This window comes from Pseudopipra pipra, chromosome 18 (assembly GCF_036250125.1).
Source record: "Pseudopipra pipra isolate bDixPip1 chromosome 18, bDixPip1.hap1, whole genome shotgun sequence".
Classification (NCBI taxonomy): Eukaryota; Metazoa; Chordata; class Aves; order Passeriformes; family Pipridae; genus Pseudopipra; species Pseudopipra pipra.
The window spans coordinates 4,655,784-4,678,386 of NC_087566.1; the positions used below are offsets into that span (position 1 = coordinate 4,655,784).

Genomic DNA, 22,603 nt, shown 5'->3' on the forward strand with positions numbered 1-22,603 from the left:
CCGGCCGGCGCTGGGCGGAGGAGGCGGCCCCGCCGAGAAGCCCCGGGACAGCTCCGGGACGGCCCCGCCCCCGCCCCGCCGTTACCTGAGCGGCGGCGGCGCCGCGGCCCCGCTCCGGCCCGCCCGGCCCGCCCCGCGCGTCACTTCCGCATCCGGGGCCGCCGCGCGCGCACCCCCGCAGGGGGTTACTGCGGCCCCGCCCCCAGGAACGGCCGCCCCGCCCCCGGCCCCGCCTGCCCAGCGCGGGGGGCGTGTCCCACTTCGTCACGCGCCTTCCCGCGTCCTCGGGCAATATCACGTGACGCGCGGCCCCGGACGCGGAAGTGGCGATCGGACGGTGCCGCTGCCCCGGCGGGGACACGGACCCGCAGGTCAGGAACGCGCCTGGGAAGCACCGCGGGGCGGGCAGGGCTGCGCCGGGGCAGGGCTACGCGGCGCACGGTAACGCTGCCGCGCTGTGCTGCGCTGTCTTGCGCTGTCCTGGCCCACGGTGGCCGCGGAGCGGCACCGAGGGCTGAGGTGTCCGAGCTCCCCCCTTGGCCGTTTCCCCGGGGCTCTGCGGGGCCGTCGCGCTGCTCGCCCTGCGCTACCGCCCCCCCCGCGAGAGTTGGGGCCCCGGCGGGCCCCGCTGCGGCCGGACCGGCCCCCGCCGCTGCTCCGGCACGAACTCGCTGGGCTGCTCTCGGTCACATAAACGAGCAGCCAAAGGGCCGCAGCGGTTCCGCAGCCGGTCAGTGACCGTAGGTACCCGAGCGCTGGAGCTGCTTGGGTTTACTCGCTCTTCAGCACCTTTCCCTGCCCCGAGTGGCATTTCTTGCCATCGGTTCCAAGTTTGAAAGTTTATTTTAACGAGTTTTGAATGTACGGATTATTTTCCCACCGCGACGAAGTAACGCAAAGCAGTGCTTTGGACTTCAGTGTTTGCTGTCCCTGTCCCTGCCCGGCACTCCCCTCTGCTGACCCAGCTCTGCTGTGCCGCGGGGAGATCAGCGGGAGCAACGGGCACAAGACACGGAGAACGGGTTTGTACTGACAAGAGGTCTGTGTTTGCTATTATTTCTTGTCAGATATGCGAGATGCCTTCAGCTGTCTTTGCTCGAAGCAGCTGAGAAGAGCTGGAGTCCAAGATGAGAACCAACAAGGTGTACAAGCTCGTCATCCACAAGAAGGGCTTTGGAGGCAGTGGTCAGTATCTCCTGCTTTGCAACACGAGACCAGCACTCACCTAATTGAAAGCAATGATTAGTAAATTACCTTTTTGACAAAGCAGTGAAGGTGGAACTTAGGTGGAACAAGCAGTGTTGCCAGCCAGAGTTTGGAAACTGATAGGTCTTTCTGATAGCAGGATAACGTTCTGCCAACACAATAACATTTGTTGGAAGAGAACAAGATTGCACCTATAGAATAAAATTGCTTTATTCTACTTCTTCCCCTTTTGTTGCATCACTTATTTTTTTAACCTTGTGTTTCAGTCACCTTCATAAGTGACAGACATATCAATGACTTCTGACTGCAGGGGGTTGTGTTCCTGTACACTAATAACAGTGCCCTTGGTTTGACTGCCCCCTGCTTCTAGACTTACACGTGCTGATAAATCCTGTTGAGATTTCCTGGCTGGCTGCTTTCCTGCTGGTGTTTGGTATATGAAAAACAGAGAGGATGATCCTGGCTGCCTAATTAAGGCACATTCTTTTGCTGAACACACCCTCTGTGAAAGTTCTGTTATTTGAGCTGTTTGTGTCTGTGGGAGAGGCCCTGTGGTGGGGTGAAGGTAAAGCCTTGCTGGCACAGAGGGCCTGGGCTGGGGTGTTTATGTGGAGTAAACTATTGTGTGCAAACATGCAGGTGCCTGTATTTGGTGTGTGTCTGCTCACTGCCCTCGGTTGTGTCTTGTAGATGATGAACTGGTGGTGAATCCTAAAGTATTCCTTCAAATCAAGCTGGGAGATGTTGTGGAGATTGCCCATCCCAATGATGAGTACAGGTGAGTTCTCTTTGCTGATGTCAGTCAGGTGTGATGGGAGCACTGAAAGGGTGTGTTCACCTGCAGTGGCTCCTGGAGTGAGGGGCTCTTACAGCTGATACAACTTTGCTGCCATGAGTTTTTTCTGCCTGAAGGAAAGTAAAAGGGTTGACTTTAGCAGGAGCTCTTGTCTAAGGTTTATGGACTTCTTTGTGTTTGGTGTTAGTTTGCTCACCTTTCATAGGCCAAGTAGCACCTGAATACAGAATCTACGGTGTCTGTATCCTGTTCATAGAGCTGCTGTTACCTAAGGATTATTCTCCATCCTACAGTACATTGTAGGAAAAATTAAAATTATGTTGTCAGCCATAAAAACATAAACCTTCTTCTATGAAGCTGTTCATCCTGCAACCCCTGTCTGAAAAGCAGCAGAACACTGGTGTGAGGCTCTGAGAAGTTCTTGTGTGCCTTATTTTCCCATTTATAATATCATCTCTACCTCAAGAATACCTTATAATGAGTGTAAAGAACAAGAGGGGGTGACAGGTGGGCAGGAGGATGGATGAAGCTTCCTAGAAAATATTATTGTTTCTCTTTAGCTTATTTGTGCTCCATGTCTCTAAATAGTTTTGAGAGTAATTTACCAGAGAGGTTGTTGGTCTCTCAACTTGTCTGCTGTTTTCTCTTTTGCCTGCTAGTCCCCTGCTCCTGCAAGTGAAGTCACTGAAGGAGGATTTGCAGAAAGGTAAAACTCCAGTCATCTTATGCACAGTAAAATCATAGACAAGGATTATGTGACTGAACTGTACCTGTGCTTGGCTAATGCTTCTATTTTAACTTCATAGGTAAATCTATGCTCTGTCTATTTAGGAAGGGAAGGATTATAATTTTAACAGAAAATGATCAGCCAATTTTAAATCTGCTTTTTGGTTGAGTGATGTGAGGTGTGGTTTAAACAACTTGGCTTTTTAGCCTGAAATTTTTGTTTCTGCCTTTTCTGACTGGCTTTATATCTTCTTGCAGGAATTAATTCAGCCTAAACTTTGCATTTATCTCATGTGCTTTATTTTTAATGACTCTTAGATTGGCTCATAGCTGAAATAAGCTGTTGTCTTTTGCTGAGATGTTCACTTGTCTGCTGTCCTGTCTCATTTTTGTGGCAGAAACAATAAGTGTGGATCAGACAGTTGCCCAGGTGTTCCGACTGCGGCCGTACCAGGATGTCCATGTGAATGTTGTTGACCCAAAGGTGTGTGGCTTTGCTCAAATCAGAGCCCTGGGACTTTCCATATACAGTAGTATTGGGGAAAAAAAGCATTTTTTTTTAATTGAAAGATATTTAGTCTTCTTTCCTAATTGCCTTGGGCAGTTGAATTATTTGCTGGTTTCTTATGTGTCTCTTCTCTCCCTCCCATCCCTGCTCTCTTTTTGAACTCTATGGACCAGCTTCAACAGAGCCTGATGGAAATGCACACATTTCAAATATCTTTAAATTCTAGAAATTAGGGGTAACCAGGCAGAGTAAACAGAAACAGAAAATGGCCAATCAAAAGAAGAGTCATGGGCTGGATTTGCATTATTTGGCACCACAGAGCCTCTTACAGAGAGGCACCTCCTGTGAATGTCCTGACTATCACAAGAGCTGCAGTCAGAGCTTACATTCAGCACAAGACAAAAATCTGCAGGAAATAAGGTTTTCTTAATGTCATCAACAATGGCAGTAATTTGTTTTACTTGTGCTTCCAGTTTGCACTGAGACTTGTAGCACAGACTTAGGCCTTGGGCAGTGTTTTGTAGCTCCCAGTAGTTGAGGTACGTGCACAGCTGTGGCATTTATTTGGATGGGAGTCCCTTTTATCTTATATTTGCCCTTCCTGTGCCATTTGGTTTTTAAATGAACATATTGATGGGCACTACTTAGAAACAACCAGTAAAATCCAAGCTCTGTTTTTCATCCCTTTCCCAGGAGGTGACCTTGGACTTGGTGGAGCTGACATTTAAGGATCAGTATATTGGGCGTGGGGACATGTGGCGACTGAAGAAGAGTTTGGTAAGGCCCCTGCTGCCCTCCTGTGCAGGGAGCAGGAGATAATGTGCCTTTTTTGTGTCTGCTGTGAAAGAAAATAAGTGCTTTACAAAATACAGAAAACTGAGGACACGAGCAGTGTCAGCAGCTCCCAAGGAACTTGTGCTGTGTGTGGTACAACAGAGCTGGAGACATGGCTGTAAATGTGGTACAGAAAAATGAGTCCCATCATTTCCTGCTCCACTGCTGGAATGTTAATTACTGTCTTGGGCGTTGAAAATGCTGTTGAGAGGTTTTTTTTCTTGTGTTCTGAATTTTAATGATTTGCTACATTTGGAAGGAATCAAATCGAAACGTTTTCTAAGTAGAAATAAGCTGAAGTGTCCCCTCTCTGACAGTACCACTTAATAAGCAGCTGTTAGAATATTTTCTTTCTGCATCTCTGAAGTGCAGTCTTTGGCTCTTCTAAGTGCAGTGAATTAGTCAAATGATCCAAATAAAAGTTCATATGTGTTAAAAATGATTTTCTCTTGTCTTTTGCAGAGGTTTTGTAGGCTGAGATATCAGCAGTAACTGCACTCAGTGGTTTTTGTTACTTTGTTATATGCAGATCATGTGTTTGAGTGTGAATGGGGTTTTCTGTACATAGTTCTGCTCACTCTGAGCCTCCTGTTCTTCTGACACCTGTAACTCTTCCCTCCTAGGTCAGCACCTGTGCATATGTCACCCAAAAAGTTGAATTTGCGGGTATCAGGTCAGTGCCTCCTCTGAGGGCTTAATGGTACTTATGACTTTAGGTTTGTGAGTTCTGAGTATCCAACTGGAGAATCTGCTCTGAAAAATCCTTCATGTTTTATCGTTCTCTTACTCATCTACAGACTTCTGTCTGCACCAGGAGGTGGGGGAAGGCTTCTATCTGATTTGGGGTGAAAGAAACTAAGAGCAGGACAGCCAGCTACACTTGTGGCTTCTGTTGAATGCCAAATATTTCTCCTTTTATCTCTTATAATATTTCTCCCCTCCCAAGATGTATTAATAGTTCAGATGAGGTTTAGTTCAGTTGCTGTTGAGGTGACTGAGGGACAAGGAAATGTGCAGATGCAGAGGCTGTTTGATACCTTTTGGATTAAAGATCAGATTTTAACCAACTAAGTCATCCTTGAGTGCAGATTTTGGTCCATCTCTTGTTTGCTTAAATATTGATTCTCTAATCTTCATGTTTATTCTGGTCAGCAAATACTCTGCACTTTTTTTCTTCCAGGGCTCAGGCAGGGGAGCTGTGGGTAAAGAGTGAGAAAGTCACCTGTGGATACATCAGTGAGGACACCCGGGTAAGATTTCAGGAAACAGGGAAAAAGCAGTTTTTCCCTTCCTCTCCTTGCCAGGTTTCTTGTAATTCTATCTCGCTTGCAGATTTGTGTGGATCATTGGAATTGGCTGTGTTGTAAGGTGAAGAGGGGCAATAAATTCAGAAGAGTGAATGATTAGTGAACTTCAGCTCTGCTGTGCTGGCAGCACCAGGAATTCCTTGGCCTGCTGAAATGCCAACCTGTTAGAGGGGAAATTCCCTGCTATGCAGGGGGCACAGTCATAGATGTTGCTGTGTAATTAACCTCTTCATGTGGCCCTATTAGTGAATGTACCTTGTTTTAAATGAGGTCTTTATTCCTCTGCAGGTGGTTTTCCGCTCCACTTCTGCCATGGTTTATATTTTTATCCAGATGAGCTGTGAAATGTGGGATTTTGATATTTATGGTACGTAGGTAACTGCCCTGCCTGGGAATGGGGGTGCCAGCAGCTCTCCTTTTTGCACCTGCTAGAAAACTACCATTGCTCTTTATTTCTGCCACAGTTGGAAAACTGAAACGTTCTGCCCTTGGCCTGGGCAGTGCTCCAAGGTGCCTCAGATCCTTACTTGTAGTGCCACTTTTCTGTCTCCTGGGTGGAGCCATCATTTTCCTGTCCCTGCTGTAGAGCCTGAGCACCATTATCTCGGTGATGAAATCAAGGGGCAACTCACTGTGAGCACTGCAGAGGTTTTCTGTGGGTTGGAACACGTTTGGTGATGAGGGTGGGTGCCAGTCTGTGAACCCTGAAACCAGAAATGTGTGAAAGTCTCGTGCCAAGAGGACCTTGATGGTTTAGATTTCTCTTGACTTTAGCTTAGCAAGGAAGTAAAACCTGCTTTAGCCCAGGTGGAATTCGGTGCCTTCAGCTGAAAATATTAAAACTTCAGGCATTAAGAATGAGTCACTTCTCTGTGTCATCATCCCATTTTTTTTCTGGCTTAATTCTTTAGCAAGCCTCTTGCCACTTCCTGTGACCATGTGTTTGGGCATATGGAGCTGGGCAACTGTTCAGAACTGGGCAGGGGATCAGTTGTGCATCCTCTGCCTAAAAACAGTACAGATGCTTTCCCAGCATGCTGGGAGTGTGTTGGAAAAATTAACTTAAAGGCCAGAACCTTTTGACAGTGAGAGTTGTGTTTACATCCTCTGAAACAGTCATGCTTTTTAACATGTATATCATCTTCTTTTAGTGGTACGAGCCTTCATTATGCACACAGCTGCTCTGAGTCTGATAGAAGTAATTGTCCTAGAATCTCAGGGTTAGATGTGCCCCTTACTTGAGGTAACCACAGTTATCTGATGCTTGGGAGATGTTTACTTTGCAGGGGACCTGTACTTTGAGAAGGCTGTGAATGGTTTCCTCGCTGACCTCTTCACAAAATGGAAGGTAAATAGCTGATTGAGTTCAGTTTTAATTTTTTATTTCCCTGGAATTGTTAGGGGCACCTCTCTGAACAGGTATATCAAATTGCTGTAGGTATAAACAAATTGAGTCAACTGTCTTTAGGTTTTTAAGCAAAAATCTTGGCAACTACAGAGAGGAGTTTCTTTAGAGAGCAGGGGGGAGTGCTCCTGGTAAATGTGATATAACCAAGAAGCACAGAATCTGCAGGACAGATCATTGTTATTTCAGAGAGGCAGATGCAGGACTGTGCAGATACATTAATATAATACTGTACTTCTTTTTAATTACCTTTGTTTCCAGGTGTGAGGGACAAGAGTGTGTTACTATGTGTTTTCTACTGAATGTGACCTTTAAAGTTCTCTTTTTTTCATTTATTCTTCCTGGTCAGGAGAAGAATTGCAGCCACGAAGTGACAGTGGTTCTATTTTCTAGAACATTTTATGAAGCAAAATCTATAGGTATGTAAAATCTGTATTTTCATGTTTCCATTTTTAAACCTATATCCTTCTCTTTTGAAAATTGGTCACAGGTTGCCAGTTAATTTTTCCCTTTTTCTTTTAATGCCCACATTCAAAGTATTTTCTATCAGAGTAGGCACACAGCCATTGTTATGAAAGTACTGCAGTGAAAGCCTTATATAGAAGAATATGTGGCAAATTTTCTTCATCCTATTCGGACTCTTATGTTGGTTTGAAAGCAATTTTTATGTTGTGTAGGAGGTCTGATATTTCTCCGAGTGTTTTGGTTTTTTGTTTGTTTGGTGGTTGGTTTGTTGGGTTTTTAGATGGAAAAACAGCTCCTTTCTGGAAAAGATGAGTCATTTCTCTACAAGAGCATGGGATAAGACGTGCTTTTCCTCCCATTTCAGATGAGTTTCCTGAAACACATCGTGCATCCATTCGACAGGATCACGAGGGAAGGTTTTATGAAGATTTTTACAAGTATGTTTGTTTTCCTCACAATTCTTTTAGCTCTCGTCGCACAGTGTATGTGCAACCCAGTGCACCTTTTTGTGCATTCCTTTATAGTTTGTTCATCCCTTCTCCCTTCCTCTCATGGCTTCCTTCCATGATCCTCATTGAGTTGTGCTCTCTCTAGGGTTGTAGTTCAGAATGAGAGGAGAGAGGAGTGGACCTCATTGCTTGTGACCATTAAAAAGCTTTTCATCCAGTATCCTGTGTTGGTCCGACTGGAGCAAGCAGGTACAAGACTCCTCCTTTCCCTGCTTTTACCCTTTTCTCTCTCTCTTTTTTTTTTTTTTCTTTTAACTTGTCTGTAAACTCTCCAGTTTCACTTGGACCCTGGTGTTGTACTACTCAGTGCTCTCCTGGCTGGGCTGTTTTGCCCAGGTCTTTCTGTAAAAACATAATAACACCAATTTTGCCTGTAATTTTTGAAGTAACAGGGTTTAGTACAGATACGTTTTTCTGTATTGGGGGTTTTTTATTATTTTTATGAAGATAATCTATGCAGAGATGATGATTTTTTGTTGTTGTTGGTTTTTTTTCCTTCTGAACACTTGTCCAGATGGCTTTCCTCCAGGTTACAATTCCACCTCGGCACAGGGGAACTACCTGGAGGCCATAAATCTTTCGTTCAATGGTAAGTTATGAGCAATGAGTAAAAATATGCAGGGGAAAAAAACCACTAAAGCAGCTGCCAATAAATGGGTGGGGACTTCTGTTGCCTGTTCCTTAACACAGTGGAGGGGAATATTAGGTGTTAAATTATCATTTTGAGCCTCAGAAGAAATTGTCTGATGTGTCTCTGGAAAACTAGTGCCTCTCAAATAACAGTGTTGAGTATTTCAGGTCTCAGGAACCATTTACAGGGCCTTGAGATGATGAAACTTCGAGCTGTGCATCTGTGTGAGAACCTCTGGGAATAGAAGCTGAAAAATTGTGAAAATGTTTCAAAATCAGGATAGATCAAATGTGATTAAGTTGAAGTCGCTCCATCTTTTTTTAGCAGGAAGTTGGATTTGATGGGCTGGAGGGGCTCTCCAAAGGCACACTTTTTGTGATTCTGTACATAGATGTCATTCTGTCACTTTAATGTCTGTCTTGTCACTCCCGTAGGAGGGAGCTCAGGGTGTTATTTGAAGTGATTAATGTTGCAGTCTACCTTTTTGGATATTTTGGTGGTGTTGTTGTTGTTGGTTTTTTTTAGATGTTTAAAGGAAACATTAAGCACATGAGAAAAAAATATTCCTTTTTATGTGTCTGGTTCCCATCTTCTCTCCTGCCCCCACTCCTCTCCTGAAGCTTTATTAACATTCCTTGGTTGGGCAAGGCTGTCTCCAAGGCCGTCTCCAACCCCTCTCATACGTCCATGTGCTCTGGGGAAACTTTTTAAGCACCACAGCTAATGGAGAGTCACCCGCCTTGCTCTGAAAAGAAACATCCAGTGCCTTGTTCAGGTATTCCCAAATTCTGTCCCACAGTGTTTGACAAGCACTACATCAACCGCAACTTCGACCGCACGGGGCAGATGTCCGTGGTCATCACCCCCGGCGTGGGCGTGTTCGAGGTCGACCGGCTCCTCATGATCCTCACCAAGCAGAGGATGATTGACAATGGTAAAGAACTGGAGGTGCTCAGGAGGCAAAGAGATAGTTGGGGAAAGATGGAGCCTCTTCTGGCTGTGAAAAAGTATCTGCTGCGACTTGTGGGCTCTGGGAAGAGGGGTTACAGCTGGAACGCTTGTCTGCACTTCATATTGAAATGAGCAGATTTTCAGGGTACTCAGAGGCCTTTAATTTCTCTTGCTTTTGGTAGAGAACTTCATCTGTCCATGCAGACCTGTCCCTTAGAGGATAATCTTGCATGACTTGCATTAGTTTAGAAGAAACTTTTTTTTTTTTCCCCCACAGGCACTGTTGGTTGGTAAACACACCACAGGGCTGTTAACTACCATTTTCAGTATAATTACATCTTAAAATGTGACATGAATAGAAATTGGGTCTTCAGCTCAAGTTGATGATCTATTTTGACTTAGCATATCAGTCCTGCTCGGTTGGCAGCTGAACTCTGCTGCTCTTTGTTTCCAGGGATTGGTGTGGATTTGGTGTGCATGGGAGAGCAACCCCTGCATGCTGTACCACTCTTTAAGGTAAGGTGTACTCCTTTCCCCTACTGTCTATTCCTGCTACAAATGTTATTCCTTTTGTGACCAGCTGGATACAGCTGGCTACTCTGCTTCTGATTTCCTCTTACAGCTCCATAACCGCTGTGGCCCCGGGGACTCCCGGATGGGTGATGACTACAATATTCCACACTGGATAAATCACAGGTAGGTGGATTCTACCAGCCTTTGCTAAACACTCCTGCTTTGCTTTCCTCTTCGTAATCTGTTGAATTCTCTTTCTTCTTTCACTGTTCATTTCCCTGCTCTCCTTGTGAAACAAAGCCTTATATTACATTACTCTTGTAGAACCCTGGGCATTAATGCAACATCTCAGAAATGAGAGGCAGTCTCTGTAGTTTTCAAACAGCTGGTGTGAGTCACTGGTGTCAGTGGGGAGAGCTGTGTAACTGGCACAGTGAAAGTGGATGCCTTGCTGTACAAGGGGGAAGTGAACTGGGAAGTGCAGGTGTCAAGCATATTAAGAAGTGGTCTAGGCTGAGGCTTTGTGGATATCAAAGCCTGGTCTCTACAAAAAGAGTAGTTTCTCTCAAGTTAACCATCCCTCAGTAGTTTCCATGTGTTTTATGCAGAGAAGGGTATCCCCTTTTCTCCATCCAATGGCTGGTTCAGGCTCACAGGCTGTTTGCTGTGTAGCAAATCAACTGTGTTCAATTCTTAGAACTTAAAGCCACCCTGTTTTCCCTTTCAGTTTCTACACCTCCAAAAGTCAGCTGCTGTGTAACAGCTTCACTCCACGGATCAAGCTGGCAGGAAGGAAGGTGGGTATCTTTCTGATTTATCTTTTCTTCTTACCAGTTTGTTAGATGCCTTTTCTCAGCCAAGCATCAGAATCTTTCTAGCAAGTATTCCAACAGCTGGAACTAAGTTGCTGTGCTAAAAGACTGTGAAAGCAAAGCTGTCATGTTCGTTGTAGGGATTGTGAATGAGGGACTAGTCTGTAGTTCTTTCTAGGATAAAACTAGGTGGGAAATGTTTTAGCCACCATAAAAAGTAGTTTTATTCTGTAACAAAGAACTCCATGGAGAGGAAGAGAGGTGTGTTTTTCACACGGGTGTGTGACTGAGTATCAGTATTTAATATTTCTGAAGTGGTCTGGCTGCCTTGCTGAGTCAGCAAGATAAACTTTAAGTCTGTTTGATCACAGTGGGGGATATTTCCTTAGAACATGCTGACTGTTTCCCTTCTCTCTTTTTTCTTTCCTTTCTTTTTTTTTGTGTTTTTTTTTTTTTTTGGTCACTTCACACTTCCTTTGTTGGACCTTCCAGCCGCTGACTGAGAAAGCAAAAAATAATCGAGATGCCTGTGAGTAATTCTGTTCTGGAAGGATCTACCCCACTGACTCCCAACCTAACAAACAGCTGCAGTAAGACAATGACACTTCAGCAAAAGGAGGGGACATTTGTGCCAGAAAACCATCAAACCCACATATTTGTTCCTGGGGATGTTAATGTGCACGTGTCCATGGAGGGGGTGTTGCTGTCCTGGCTGTGGCACCTGGACAGAGGAGGACATGGTGTCAGGCTGGTGTGGTGGTGATGCTGTTCATGGGGGTGGGACAGAGGGGCCTTCACTGGCTTGGGGTGTTGTCAGTGCTGTGAGCACAGAATTACAGTGGGAGAAGCCTTCTAACAGCACCTCGTTTGAGGAAGGTGGACCTTCTGTAAGTGAAGTTGTCCATTCTTTCAAAGATGCTTTAAAATGTGCAGTTCCTTCATGAGAGAAATCAAGGCATCTGTTCATACGAGGATTGATTTGTTGATTATTAATTTAATGTTTAGGGTATATGGGGGAAAGATGTTAGGGCCCCAGCAACCCTCATTCCAACACCAACTTTGATAATTGAGCTGCTCCAGCTGGTTCTGCTCATGAGACTTTTGCATGGGATTTCTTTTGGAATAGCTGCTTTTCTTAGAGGTGAGAGCTGGACGCTCTGACTTGCAGATCTTGAACATTCTTGAAAGAGGTTGCAGTGCTGTGTGATTTTAATTTCAGCATTAGGGACTCCCAAGGATGCTGAGAATGCCCTGCCTATCCAGGTGGATTACGATGGCTACGATGCCCAGGTGTTCCGGCTGCCGGGCCCGTCCAGAGCCCAGCGCTGCACCACTTTCAGGTAGGAGGCTTGGGATGCACTGGTTCTACAGCAGCCATGTTATGGTGGGCTTCTGGATGCATCAAATGCTTTGAGAAATACAAGGAGAATTAAGCTCCACATGCTTACAGTTGAAGAAAAAGCTTTGTCTGTACCTGGTCTTCATGGCTGATTGTCTAATTTTGCTTCTAAGATAGTGGGTGGGATCTAAGAAAAAGCATAAATATACTTCCTTAAATCTTTAATTTTGTCTCAAGTGGAATGAAGCCAGTCTCCCTCACTAAGTTCCTAAGAGATTTTGCAAGGGGGTTAAGAAGGTACTTGCACAACAGACTTGCACAGAGTTGTAGAAAAGCAATTACTTTGATTCACTGCTTAGTAACTTAGTGACTGAACACAGAATGGTGGAAAATCTTCCCTGAAAATGATGCCTGGATCCTGGACACCCTGGATGAGAGCAGAAACAGGGAAGCTGAGTGCAGGTTCTCCACTATTCCATGACCTTTTGTCTGAGGAGAAGACTGATTGTTCTCAGGTCCTGGCCAAATTCTTTGAACAACCTATAAATTTCAGTGCTTTTTCAGGAATATGGGATTGATGAGCTTGTTTTGAAGTATATTTTTTGCTTTCCTTCTTTCAGTAGTATTGTCTAAATCTGAAGCAACTGTGCATGTGGACTCGCTTGTTAATATGAGCAGCCTGTAGAAATCCATGCTGGAAGATGCCAGTACAATCTAATGTAGTTAATAATTCCAAGTACCTTCCCTATAGCTGCTTATTCCTGGCACTGTAGGCTCAGGTCTAGTATCTTCTAGGCCACATCTGTGCTACCAGCTCAGTGTGGTGTCTGTGGAATTACACAGGGAGTCGAGTGTGCTCTTCTCACAGCCATGCTGGGAACATTTCAGTGCTCTGTTCCTCTGCTGTCTGAGGCACAGAAGTATAAAGTGCCCACATGGTCAAAATAGACAGTGATGCCTTCCTTGTAGTCCTCTTTGAGTTCACCTGCTGAGTATGGAGTCCTTTACATGACTTGGGCCTGTTCAAGCCCCTTGTTAACCCAGGAATTAATCTCTCTTTCCTATCCCTTTCCAGGTCTGTGAGGGAGAGGGAAAGTCGGACCAGGAAGAGCTCGAGTTCCTACGACGTGTCGTGCAGCCCGTCCCTGCAGAGCCGCACGCTGCCCCCGGAGGAGGTGCGGAGCCAGGCCTCCGACGACAGCTCCCTGGGCAAGATCTCCAACATCCTCATGATCCCGCGGCCACACCTGCACCAGTGTGAAGTCAGCAGCTCCCTGGGCTACACCAGCACCAGAGGTCAGCCTGGGGCACGTGGGGAAGTACCTTTGGTGGGGAGAGGGAAGGGAAGGTGGAAGTTTGTGTTGGGCACTGCCAGGCCAGCACAGGGGAGATGGTGCTTGTTTAGCACTCGTGGCACAGCTTTTCCATAGCTCCAGCTGTACCTGGGTGTGCATTCTCCCTTTGCTATCCTTGTCCAATTCCATTGCTTTTTTTATTGGCTCGTCCTAAATAGAAGTGTCCTGACACTGATTTACTCTTTTCCCTTGTCTGTGGCCTTCTTTAGTACTTGACTATTCTCCTGTGTCTGCCTGCAAATGTGGACATACACAAGGAACTTTTATTATCCAGGTCACCTATAATCTGTCAAATGAGAAGTGGCCTTAGCAGTGAGCCCTGGGGGACCCTGCTTATAACATCTCTCCATAGGGATTTGTTGTCATTAAGACTCACTTTCTAGATCCTTCCTTTTGACAATGCACTGCTGAGCTGTCTCTGTGTGTTAGCAGTGCTGGCACTCTCCTTTTTCTTCCCTTCCAATTTAATTTTTTTTCTCAGACAATATGCAGTGTCTTCCACAAACCCAACTCATTTCTAGGTAAATTGTATTCCTCCTGCAATTGGTTCATCTTCTATCAAATTCTATCCCTGAAGGCTTTTTCTGTTTTTTCATGTCATACTGTATGACACTGATACCATATTTATCCTGTCACAGGAATCGGAGTTACTGGTGTAGAACTGCTCTCGACAGTGTACTTGGCATTACAGCTGCCTTTCATGTTTCCACATACTGTCATTTAGTACAATTTTTTTGGTATTTCTGTTACTCCTGTAGTTTGAAGGGTAGTCTGGTGACCAGCTGAAGGTGTTCAGCTGGATAGGGATGTGTGTGAAATAAGAGTGGTGGGGAGAAAAGCATGAGAGAAATCGAGGTTTTTCATGTGGTGATACAGAATAGTAAATGAGACCCTTCCTCTTCTTTGGAATTTCCACTTGTTGGCAGAGTAATTGCTACTTAGTCATGTAGTATATTTCTATCTCCTATTTCTAAATAACTGTACTTCTATTCTACATCCAATAGTGACAATGAACTTATCTTGTGGAGGTCACATCCCATGTCTTCTGGGAGTAATCCCTGATTTCAGTGCTCAAATCTGAATGTTACAGAAAAGGCACATGTTGCTCAGCTGTAGCTTCTGCCATGTCCTTGGTATTCATCCTGAGGTTTCTGGTGGTTTTATTTCTCAGAAATTCTCTAAGCTCTGAAAAATTCTTCATAATTGACTTGGCAAGTGGTTTCTTCATGGCTTCATTTAGTGTCACAGTTCTCAGCAATGCTGTAATGGCAGATGGAATAATGCTTTTTCTTGTCTGGATTCTTGTTTATGTTGTACTTTTCAGGCTGGACTGAAATTGCTTTCAGCATCTCTCCCTGCCTGCTCCTCAGCTCTCCTTATTTCCTCCTGCCCTGGGGGATCTTTCCATCCCTGAGCGGTTCATTCCCTCGCTCGGCTCCTGCGCGATCTCCCGCTGACTCGGTGCTGTGTTTTCTAGATGTCCTTGAGAACATGCTGGAGTCTCAGCAGCGGGACTCCAGTGCCCCTGGGAGGTTCCACGTGGGCAGTGCCGAGTCCCTGCTGCACATCCGGCCGGGGGGATACACCCCCCAGAGGGCCCTCATCAACCCCTTCGCCCCCTCCCGCATGCCCATGAAGCTCACGTCCAACCGGCGCCGCTGGATGCACACCTTCCCCGTGGGTAAGGGAACAGAACATCACACTGCTTTCCTGCTTCCTTGCCTGAGCTTCAACACAATGAGAGAGCCACTCTGGTTCTGCACTGTACCACAGGCTGAGCTGAGGGTATAGGCCTGCTCATTCCTCTCTTGGAAAATATTACATCTGTTGGCAAACAAGTACTGGGGAACAATCCTATAGTAGCTCCTGAAGGGAATTGTTGCTACAATTTGGCTTGACTTTCAGATGCTGAATTGTTCTCATAATTGTTTAGTGCCTAAAGTAGGCCCTTCAAAGTATTAAAAGAAAATTTTACTTCACCGGCTCTAGAGATGCCAGAGGTTCAGTGCTTTGGAGAATTTGTAAACATGCTTTCCTAATGTCCATTAGTTATCATTGCCTGTGCTGTTGGCAAAAGGAGGGTTCAGGCAACTGAGGAGTCAGTGCAGATGTGGTGATTAATGATCCAATGTAACTGTAGGTCCGTCAGGAGAAGCCATCCAGATCCATCACCAAACCCGGCAGAACATGGCAGAAATGCAGGGCAGTGGGCAGCAGGACCTGACCCATTCCTCTGCTGAGCTCCTGGAGCTGGCTTACCATGAGGCCACGGGCAGGTGAGGTCCTGAGGGTGAATCTGGGTAGACTTTGCATGAACATCCCCTTTCCTTGAAGTTTTATATATGTTACAATAAGGCAGTTATAAGTTGTGATCTCTTAAGTTTAATAGTGTCAGTGCCACATGTGCAGGATCTACTTTAATTTTGAGATACAAAATTAAAGCTCTCTTGGCAAAGCTGGAGTTGATTTACTTCCTCTAATTTGGGGAGGGTTGGAGTTTATCACAGAGAGCTTGCAGAGCATAAGCAATATAGTGCATCATTCATGGAATTGTTCAAAATTGCCCTATAAAAGCCTTTGCCTTTAATTCTTGTCTTATTATCCCAATAGCTGAGACTTCCATCCCAGAATAGAACATTTTTTAGCACAGGACAGAGCTTTGCCTCACAGTAGCTGTTGAGCAATTTCAGTGCTGTCCATTCAGTCCTGTCCTCCCCATGCTGGTAAGAAACACCCTTCAAAAAGTACCTATGTTTGTAAACTACTCTCCTTTTAAATAACAAGCTTTGGTGAGTGATGGGAGCTTATATTGTTTGTTGGCTCTGAGAAGTGAGAAAGCGTTTTTACAGTGAGAGACATTGCATTGTTCCCTTCACCGAGGCCATTTTTCAAGTTTTCTCCAGTCTCCAGTTATTGTTCTACCTGTTTTTTATTTGATTATTCTTTTACCGATAGCATTTTCTGTGTTTTTCGCTCATTGTTAAATATTGCTTGTCAAAACCATTTTGGTAGCTTAGGCAACTTCAGAATTGTCAGTAAGTTCATTTCTTTCATGATTATCTTTCCTGCTGTGTGTTTCTTTCCTCTTGTGTGCTTATAGAAATTCACTTTATGTATTGTTTCAGGATGTCCACGGTGAGTGAAGCACTGCTGGTATCCTCTGCCTTTTTGATTTTCAGGGTGTTTTTCCTGCTATCTTCAAGCAGTCCTTCAGGAGATTGCACTGCCTAATTATTTTTTCATGTTTGGATTTTTGTTTTTCATTTTATAGAAAAATCATTGTCCTATCTTATACTTTGTGTTTTCCTTTACAATACTCTAATCCCTGTGTTCCATAAATTTCCATAATTGTCATCCTCACCAATTTTGTTCCTTAGTTCTTATTTAAAAAAACAAACAAACAAAACCTTTTTATGACTTGATACATAAATCTTGGTGTGCTAAAGCATCTTGTCATTACACCAATCTCTTGTGTCATATTCCTGACAATCCCTTTTCTGGATCTTTGTCATCTCTGTGGATGATGTGCTCATCCAAAGCAGTTGGCTCAGTCTGGAATGTGGGGTTTATGGACCACAAAATCAGATCTGTAAATAACCAGCTAAGCTTTATTTCTCTCTGGGGAGGACACAAGTAGCTGGTTCTTTGCTGTCCTGCACAGGCAGTGCTCTGGCTGTTGCTGGAGGCAGGGAACAACCAGCCTGGACAGATGGGGGATGTTGTTACAGCCTGTCTGTGCTGCCAGCTCTGCTAACACTGGGAGAAGAGCTGGGATCCACCATGGCCTCAGCTGAGGCAGCAGGGATGGGGGCCTGGTAGTGGTTGTATTTGTTAAAAGCAGGGAATGGCACAAGTGAGGAAGGTCTGTTTTGTTTTCCTCCAGACACATCAGCTCTCGGCATCCAGGGGACAGCGGCTCCTTCCTGAGCTTCGGCGGGACAGAGGAGTTCTCCAACGGGCTGGCTGGGAGCAACGGGGCAGGTGAGGGGCAGAGCCTGGGGCTGGGAGAGCCCTGACCAAGCCCTTCCCTGTTGGTGCCAGGGTACCAGGGGCAGGAGTCATGGCAGGTGGGAGCACAGGCATTGCCAAGGAGGGAGAGCCAATAACAAAAAAACAGTTTTTGGAGTTGAGTGATCTGTTGATGCTCTTACTTGGGCTTCTTGGTGTGTGGTAGTTTTTTTGGTTTGTTGTTTTTGGTTTGCTTTGGTTAATGTGTCTCTACTTCTCTAGGTATGTCTTAGAACCTTTATTATAGAAAGATGCTCATTGTTTACCTATTATAAACTCAGGCAGTTACTGAGTTCCACAATAACAAAACACTGATGTCCAGACATGAAAAATAACTAAATATGCACTGGTGTTCAGAACTTTTTTTTTCTTTGTGGCATTGCCTTAAGTTGTCACCCCTCTGGTTGAAGAAACTTGTTTGTGTATATATATATTTATATATATTACATATGGAAGCTGATGGAAAGAATGAAGTTTGGTCATATCTAGGTTTTGAGAGAAACTGTAAAAAAGCAGGTTTATTTTACATGGTAAGTTCTGGGATTCAGTGTTTTCCAGCATTTCTTATCAGTGTCTACAAATGCACTTTCTCCAGATTTTAAGCATTTTTGAAGATGGTGCTGCTTATGCTAAATGTTGTTCACACAGCCCAAAATGTTTCAACATACTTCTGAGAGAAGACACGTCTGTGCTTTCAGTTGAATATCAGTGTCTCTTTCTCACCTTACCCACACACCTGAATTAGTGGAAATTCTCAACCTTTCTTTTGGGCCTTGTAAGTGGAACAATAATCCATGCTAAACATTCTGCTATGTTCTCTGGGGTTTTTTTGTGGCCTACCCTCTACTTTCATGGACATGTGATCAAAAAAATGCCATCTTTTGGACCAGAGCATTGAAGACTTCTGTTCCTTTCTCAAAACCAATTTAGAGAGATTTTTTAATTTACCTGTCAGTTACATTGGATTAAACCAACTTTGTTTCCCCTGTGCTCACACCTTGCAGAGCCATAAAGAAGTTAAACCACTCAATTTTCTTGGGTGTCACGTCTTGTGTTCACATAGTCACATTAAAAGTGATTTTCTGTTGTTTCCTTCTGTGAATTTCATCTGAATACCTTTAATTTTTTGCCTTTGTTTGTCTTGTTTTCTGCCTTCCAGACAGACCTTGATTGTTCTTGCAGTTGCCAGACTGCATTTCAGCTGGATGCAGTTTGCACAACATAAATGCAGAGCATATCCTGGTGGTGGAGGTGCTTGCATTGTACAGCAGCCCCTGTGTCTGTAGATGGGCTATAAATCAGGGATGTGGCAGAAGTTAATCTGTGTCCCTGTGGAAGCCTTTCTGAGCACCTGCCCTAACTGCCCCCAGCCATCTGTAGGGGCCACTCTGGGCCTTGCTGATTGAACTTGGGGACTTGGCTTTCTCCCTTAAGGTTTGAGTCACCTGTGAAATGAAAAAGCCTGGGGGGGGTTGTGTTTTTGTGTTCGGGTTTTTTTTTTCCATTTCCAAAAATATGATTTATGGTTCTCCTCTGCTGCTGCAGCACGTTTTGCTGCATCACGGGCTTCAGAGTGAAAAACGACCCCACGTATTTCCCTGGCCGTTTGTCTCTATTGTCCCGCAGATGGGAGGTGATAGCGAATAACCTTGTTGCAGTTCCCGAAGTGGATGGCAGGTGGCATCAGGAATTGGTGAGAGGTGAATGGCGCTTAGAACAGCTCCTCCACTGTTTCCCTGGCATCACCATGGAAGCAGATGACCACCCTTTCTGTGAGAGGGTAACAGCTCTGGTGCTGATACCAATCTCCTGGGTAAATCCACACAAGCTGGTTTTAAAAAACTGCTCCTCTGAAATGTTTGGGGGCTTCCTGAAATTTGTGTTTTGGTAAATGGTTTGAAGGCAGCAATTTTTCTTGTCTCCTTAGTTGCTCATTTTCTCTCCTGTGCCACAGCAGCTGTTTGTACCAGCTCAGGGAACTGCTCCAAGTGGGTTTGTCTTTGCTGTGTGGATTATTGCACTGTAAACACACAAGCATGGATGCAAATACAGCAGATGTGACATGGGGACTAGGAACAACTGGTCAAGGGAGGGCCATAGCATCCTGCTGGCTTAGTTTCACTGAGCTGCAGTTTTAGTCTCTGTTTTCCAGGTTAACAGGCTGCTTAGAACAAAGCCATTTGAGAATGGGAGGAATCAGTGTCTTAAGTCCCAATCAAAACTTAAGTTTTCACTTTTATTAGGTCCCTTATTAGTCTTTATTTATGTTAGTATAAGCTGAATTTTCTTCAAAACCTGTGCATTTCTATCACTTTATCTCCTTTCCCAATAAATAACAACTTCCTTACTATTCTTTCTTACTGAAGTATGGACCAAGGTGTATCTTAGAGACAGAAACATAATGGAAGTTGCTGCCTTTTCAGAACATGGTATTTTTAAACAGTCTGTAATAAATATATTGAACCTATTTAGGGGCACTGAAGACCTAATTAATACTTCTAAAATCTTTAGCCTGGCAAGGGTAGTTTGTATTTGCTGATTGAAAATCAATTGTTTTGTTTCTTCCCTGCCCCCTGGTAGAGGGATGAAATATGTACTGGTAGTTTATGCCTAAAAATGTAGAATTGGAGTAAATCTGTATTATGGTTTTCATAAATTACTTAGACTCTTTAGAGTCTTAGATAATTAGAAACTTATATATGGTTTCTCTTCTCCCCCAGTGAAAGTTTGTTATATTTTCTTTTCTTGCTTCCCCTGTGTTTTCTGAAATTCTTCTTAACTTGTTCATAAAATGTGAAAACCAATTAAAAAAAATCTGGCTTTGGATACTGATTATATTTGAAAATACTTTGTTCCTCATACCTTTGAGATTATGAAGCTAAATGATTTCAGGTGACTTCTTTTTTTGTTGTTATTTGCTTTTTTGACATCTACTTTTCAAGATGTGTTTTACTATTTTCTGGAGGTGGTTTTTGCTTGTTTTGTAGCTACTGAGCACTTCTGGTAAGATGTCCAAATTTTGATCCAAGATATATTTTTTCCTCATTAATTGACTTTGTGGTTTTCTCTGCTGTACAGAACCCTGAGTTCTTCCCAAGCAGAGAAATGCTGTATCTTAAAACATCAGCATGCTTTTGATTTATTTTTATTTGAAATTCAAGGCAAGTGTATAATTGCTCAAAATAAAACATGTATTTCTTTCTTGTAGGGACAAACCTCAAAACTCAGAACAAGGATTCCTTGGAAGATGCTGTATCTAACTCTCCAGATCCAAGTAAGCAAGAGGGAGGTTTGGAAGAGAGTTTGGATAGGTGGGAAGATGGGGAGAGAAAGGGCATGTTCATATATAGAGGCATCAGGAGGTGGCAGGCAAGAAACTGAGGAGCCTCCTTGGCTTTTGGCAGTGGTTTATTTTGCCCTGCAGTAATTTGCAGGATCTCCCTGTACTGGGTCTCACTGGGATTGCAGTTCTGTAGCTCTTGTGAAGCTGGTTGTTGCATTACATCTGAAATTCTTTCCTTACCAGACTATTATGCAAAAAGGTGCTGAACTCATCTCTGCCTCTCAGTATGAAAAGTTTGTTTGGCACCAGCTCACTGAAGTAGTTCAGTCACTTTCTGCACTTGGTGCTGTTTACTGAGAAATATCTGCTTTTACCTCACACAGAAACAAGTGTGTGACTGCCTGAGAAACATTTTCTTTACAGCAGTCTGTCCTGTATTAGTTTCTTGTGCAGTGTTCCTGCCATTAGTGTTAACACTTTTACAGTAAAATAAATCTCTGTCTGTAGGATCTCTGTGACAAAAAGTTAAGAATCAGTATTTGACCAGGGGCCTTGATACAGATTGTTTGAGTCAGGTCAGAATGCAGTGCAGTGGTGAGCTGATGATTTGGTATAATTTAGTTAAATGTCTCATTTTAGATCTCTGTAATCTCAAAACTGCAGCATAACTCTAGGAAAGGGTGTGGGAAAGGATTCCTTTCCAAGTTGCTATTTTTCTGGTCTTCCCACCCCTCTGGATCTGTCTTCTGTTTTTATAACTGTAGAAATGCTCCCTTTTCTGCTATTGTACTATTCCAGAAAGTGGCTGGTCTATCATTCTTTCTCTCCTCCTCTCCAGCTCCTTCTGCATTTGTCTAGGATGCAAAGCTGGTCTGATTTTCTTGTTCAGACTTAGAATGTTGATCTGTTTTTTAATAATCAGTAACTGCACCTGACTTGCTGTAATTTGGAAGGGCAGTGGCTGTGTCAGCTCTAGCTTTCAATCAAGAGACAATTAAATGTATTAACTGTGAATGCCATTTGCATGATGGGATTGAGCAGCATGTGCACTGCATTGTTTAACAAACTCTGTCTCTTTCTCTCCCTCCCTTCTTCCCGTCCTATTTTCCTTTTCCCTTCCCATTCCACCCCCTTTTTGTCCCTGTTGACCTCACGCCACCCCTGTTTTTTGTCCCCCATTCGCTCTAACGTTCCTCTTCACACACTCCTTTCATCTTCCTCTGCACCCTGTTTTTTCCTGGGTGCCCCCCACGCCCCCATTGTGTGCCCCCCATGACACAACGAGGCAGTTCTGACGCTGTCTGCTCCCCCCGTAGTGCCAGGCTTCTGTTGTACAGTTGGAGTGGACTGGAAATCCCTCACTACTCCGGCCTGTCTCCCCCTCACCACGGATTACTTCCCGGACCGCCAGAGCCTGCAGAACGATTACACGGAGGGTTGCTATGACCTGCTCCCAGAGGCTGACATTGACAGGTTTGGCCAGCACCTTCTCTGTAAATGCCTTGAATCCAAGTGCTTAAGGAGCAGGTGATGGAAGAGGATCACTGGAACCCCTACAAGTGAAGGATGAATTCCTAACAGAGCAGCAGAATACTTAGATTTGTCTTTTTCCCGTGATAACGTTGCACCTTTTCAAATGTTACCATCCCACAGTATGGTGTCCTGTAGATTTTATGGTAGAATTAGTCCTGTAGATTTTATGTTAGAATTAGTGCACAAATTTTTGCATCTCTTTTCTGTTGTTGTATTCAATCAAAATACCCAACCTCAAGCTGTCATCTTTGTTAATGTATTTTCCAGCAAGTGTTTTGGAAACGCTAAATGAGCAAATGCACGTGGACACACAGTGTTTTAAGATGCTTATCCTTACTCTCAAGGATATTTAGTTTAAGAAATCTTGCTGGAAAACAGTGCTGGTAGGATAAATAGAACTTCTCAGCTTGTCTCAGAGGTCT

The 22,603-nt window shown here is 44.3% G+C and overlaps 1 protein-coding gene across 10 annotated transcripts in view; it reads left to right on the forward strand.

Moving 5' to 3' along the window:
• The window catches only part of DEPDC5 (DEP domain containing 5, GATOR1 subcomplex subunit), a 47,782-nt gene that overhangs the window by 1,373 nt on the left and 23,806 nt on the right, over positions 1-22,603 (forward strand). For 4 of the 10 annotated variants that reach the window (XM_064675402.1, XM_064675398.1, XM_064675399.1 and 1 more), the window contains exons 1-26: positions 229-371; positions 1,068-1,185; positions 1,897-1,984; positions 2,662-2,708; positions 3,127-3,212; positions 3,930-4,013; positions 4,694-4,743; positions 5,251-5,320; positions 5,666-5,744; positions 6,664-6,725; positions 7,132-7,201; positions 7,612-7,684; positions 7,842-7,945; positions 8,271-8,345; positions 9,187-9,321; positions 9,793-9,854; positions 9,961-10,034; positions 10,579-10,648; positions 11,156-11,192; positions 11,883-12,003; positions 13,078-13,298; positions 14,835-15,038; positions 15,498-15,633; positions 17,241-17,338; positions 20,574-20,639; positions 21,938-22,121. In XM_064675402.1, the coding sequence (XP_064531472.1) occupies positions 1,128-1,185; positions 1,897-1,984; positions 2,662-2,708; positions 3,127-3,212; positions 3,930-4,013; positions 4,694-4,743; positions 5,251-5,320; positions 5,666-5,744; positions 6,664-6,725; positions 7,132-7,201; positions 7,612-7,684; positions 7,842-7,945; positions 8,271-8,345; positions 9,187-9,321; positions 9,793-9,854; positions 9,961-10,034; positions 10,579-10,648; positions 11,156-11,192; positions 11,883-12,003; positions 13,078-13,298; positions 14,835-15,038; positions 15,498-15,633; positions 17,241-17,338; positions 20,574-20,639; positions 21,938-22,121 (2,354 nt within the window). In that variant the 5' untranslated portion in view covers positions 229-371; positions 1,068-1,127. Of the gene's footprint in view, positions 1-228; positions 372-1,067; positions 1,186-1,896; positions 1,985-2,661; positions 2,709-3,126; positions 3,213-3,929; positions 4,014-4,693; positions 4,744-5,250; positions 5,321-5,665; positions 5,745-6,663; positions 6,726-7,131; positions 7,202-7,611; positions 7,685-7,841; positions 7,946-8,270; positions 8,346-9,186; positions 9,322-9,792; positions 9,855-9,960; positions 10,035-10,578; positions 10,649-11,155; positions 11,193-11,882; positions 12,004-13,077; positions 13,299-14,834; positions 15,039-15,497; positions 15,634-15,967; positions 16,081-17,240; positions 17,339-20,573; positions 20,640-21,937; positions 22,122-22,603 lie in introns of those variants that run through there. The other 6 variants (XM_064675395.1, XM_064675400.1, XM_064675397.1 and 3 more) reach the window with 4 other exon arrangements.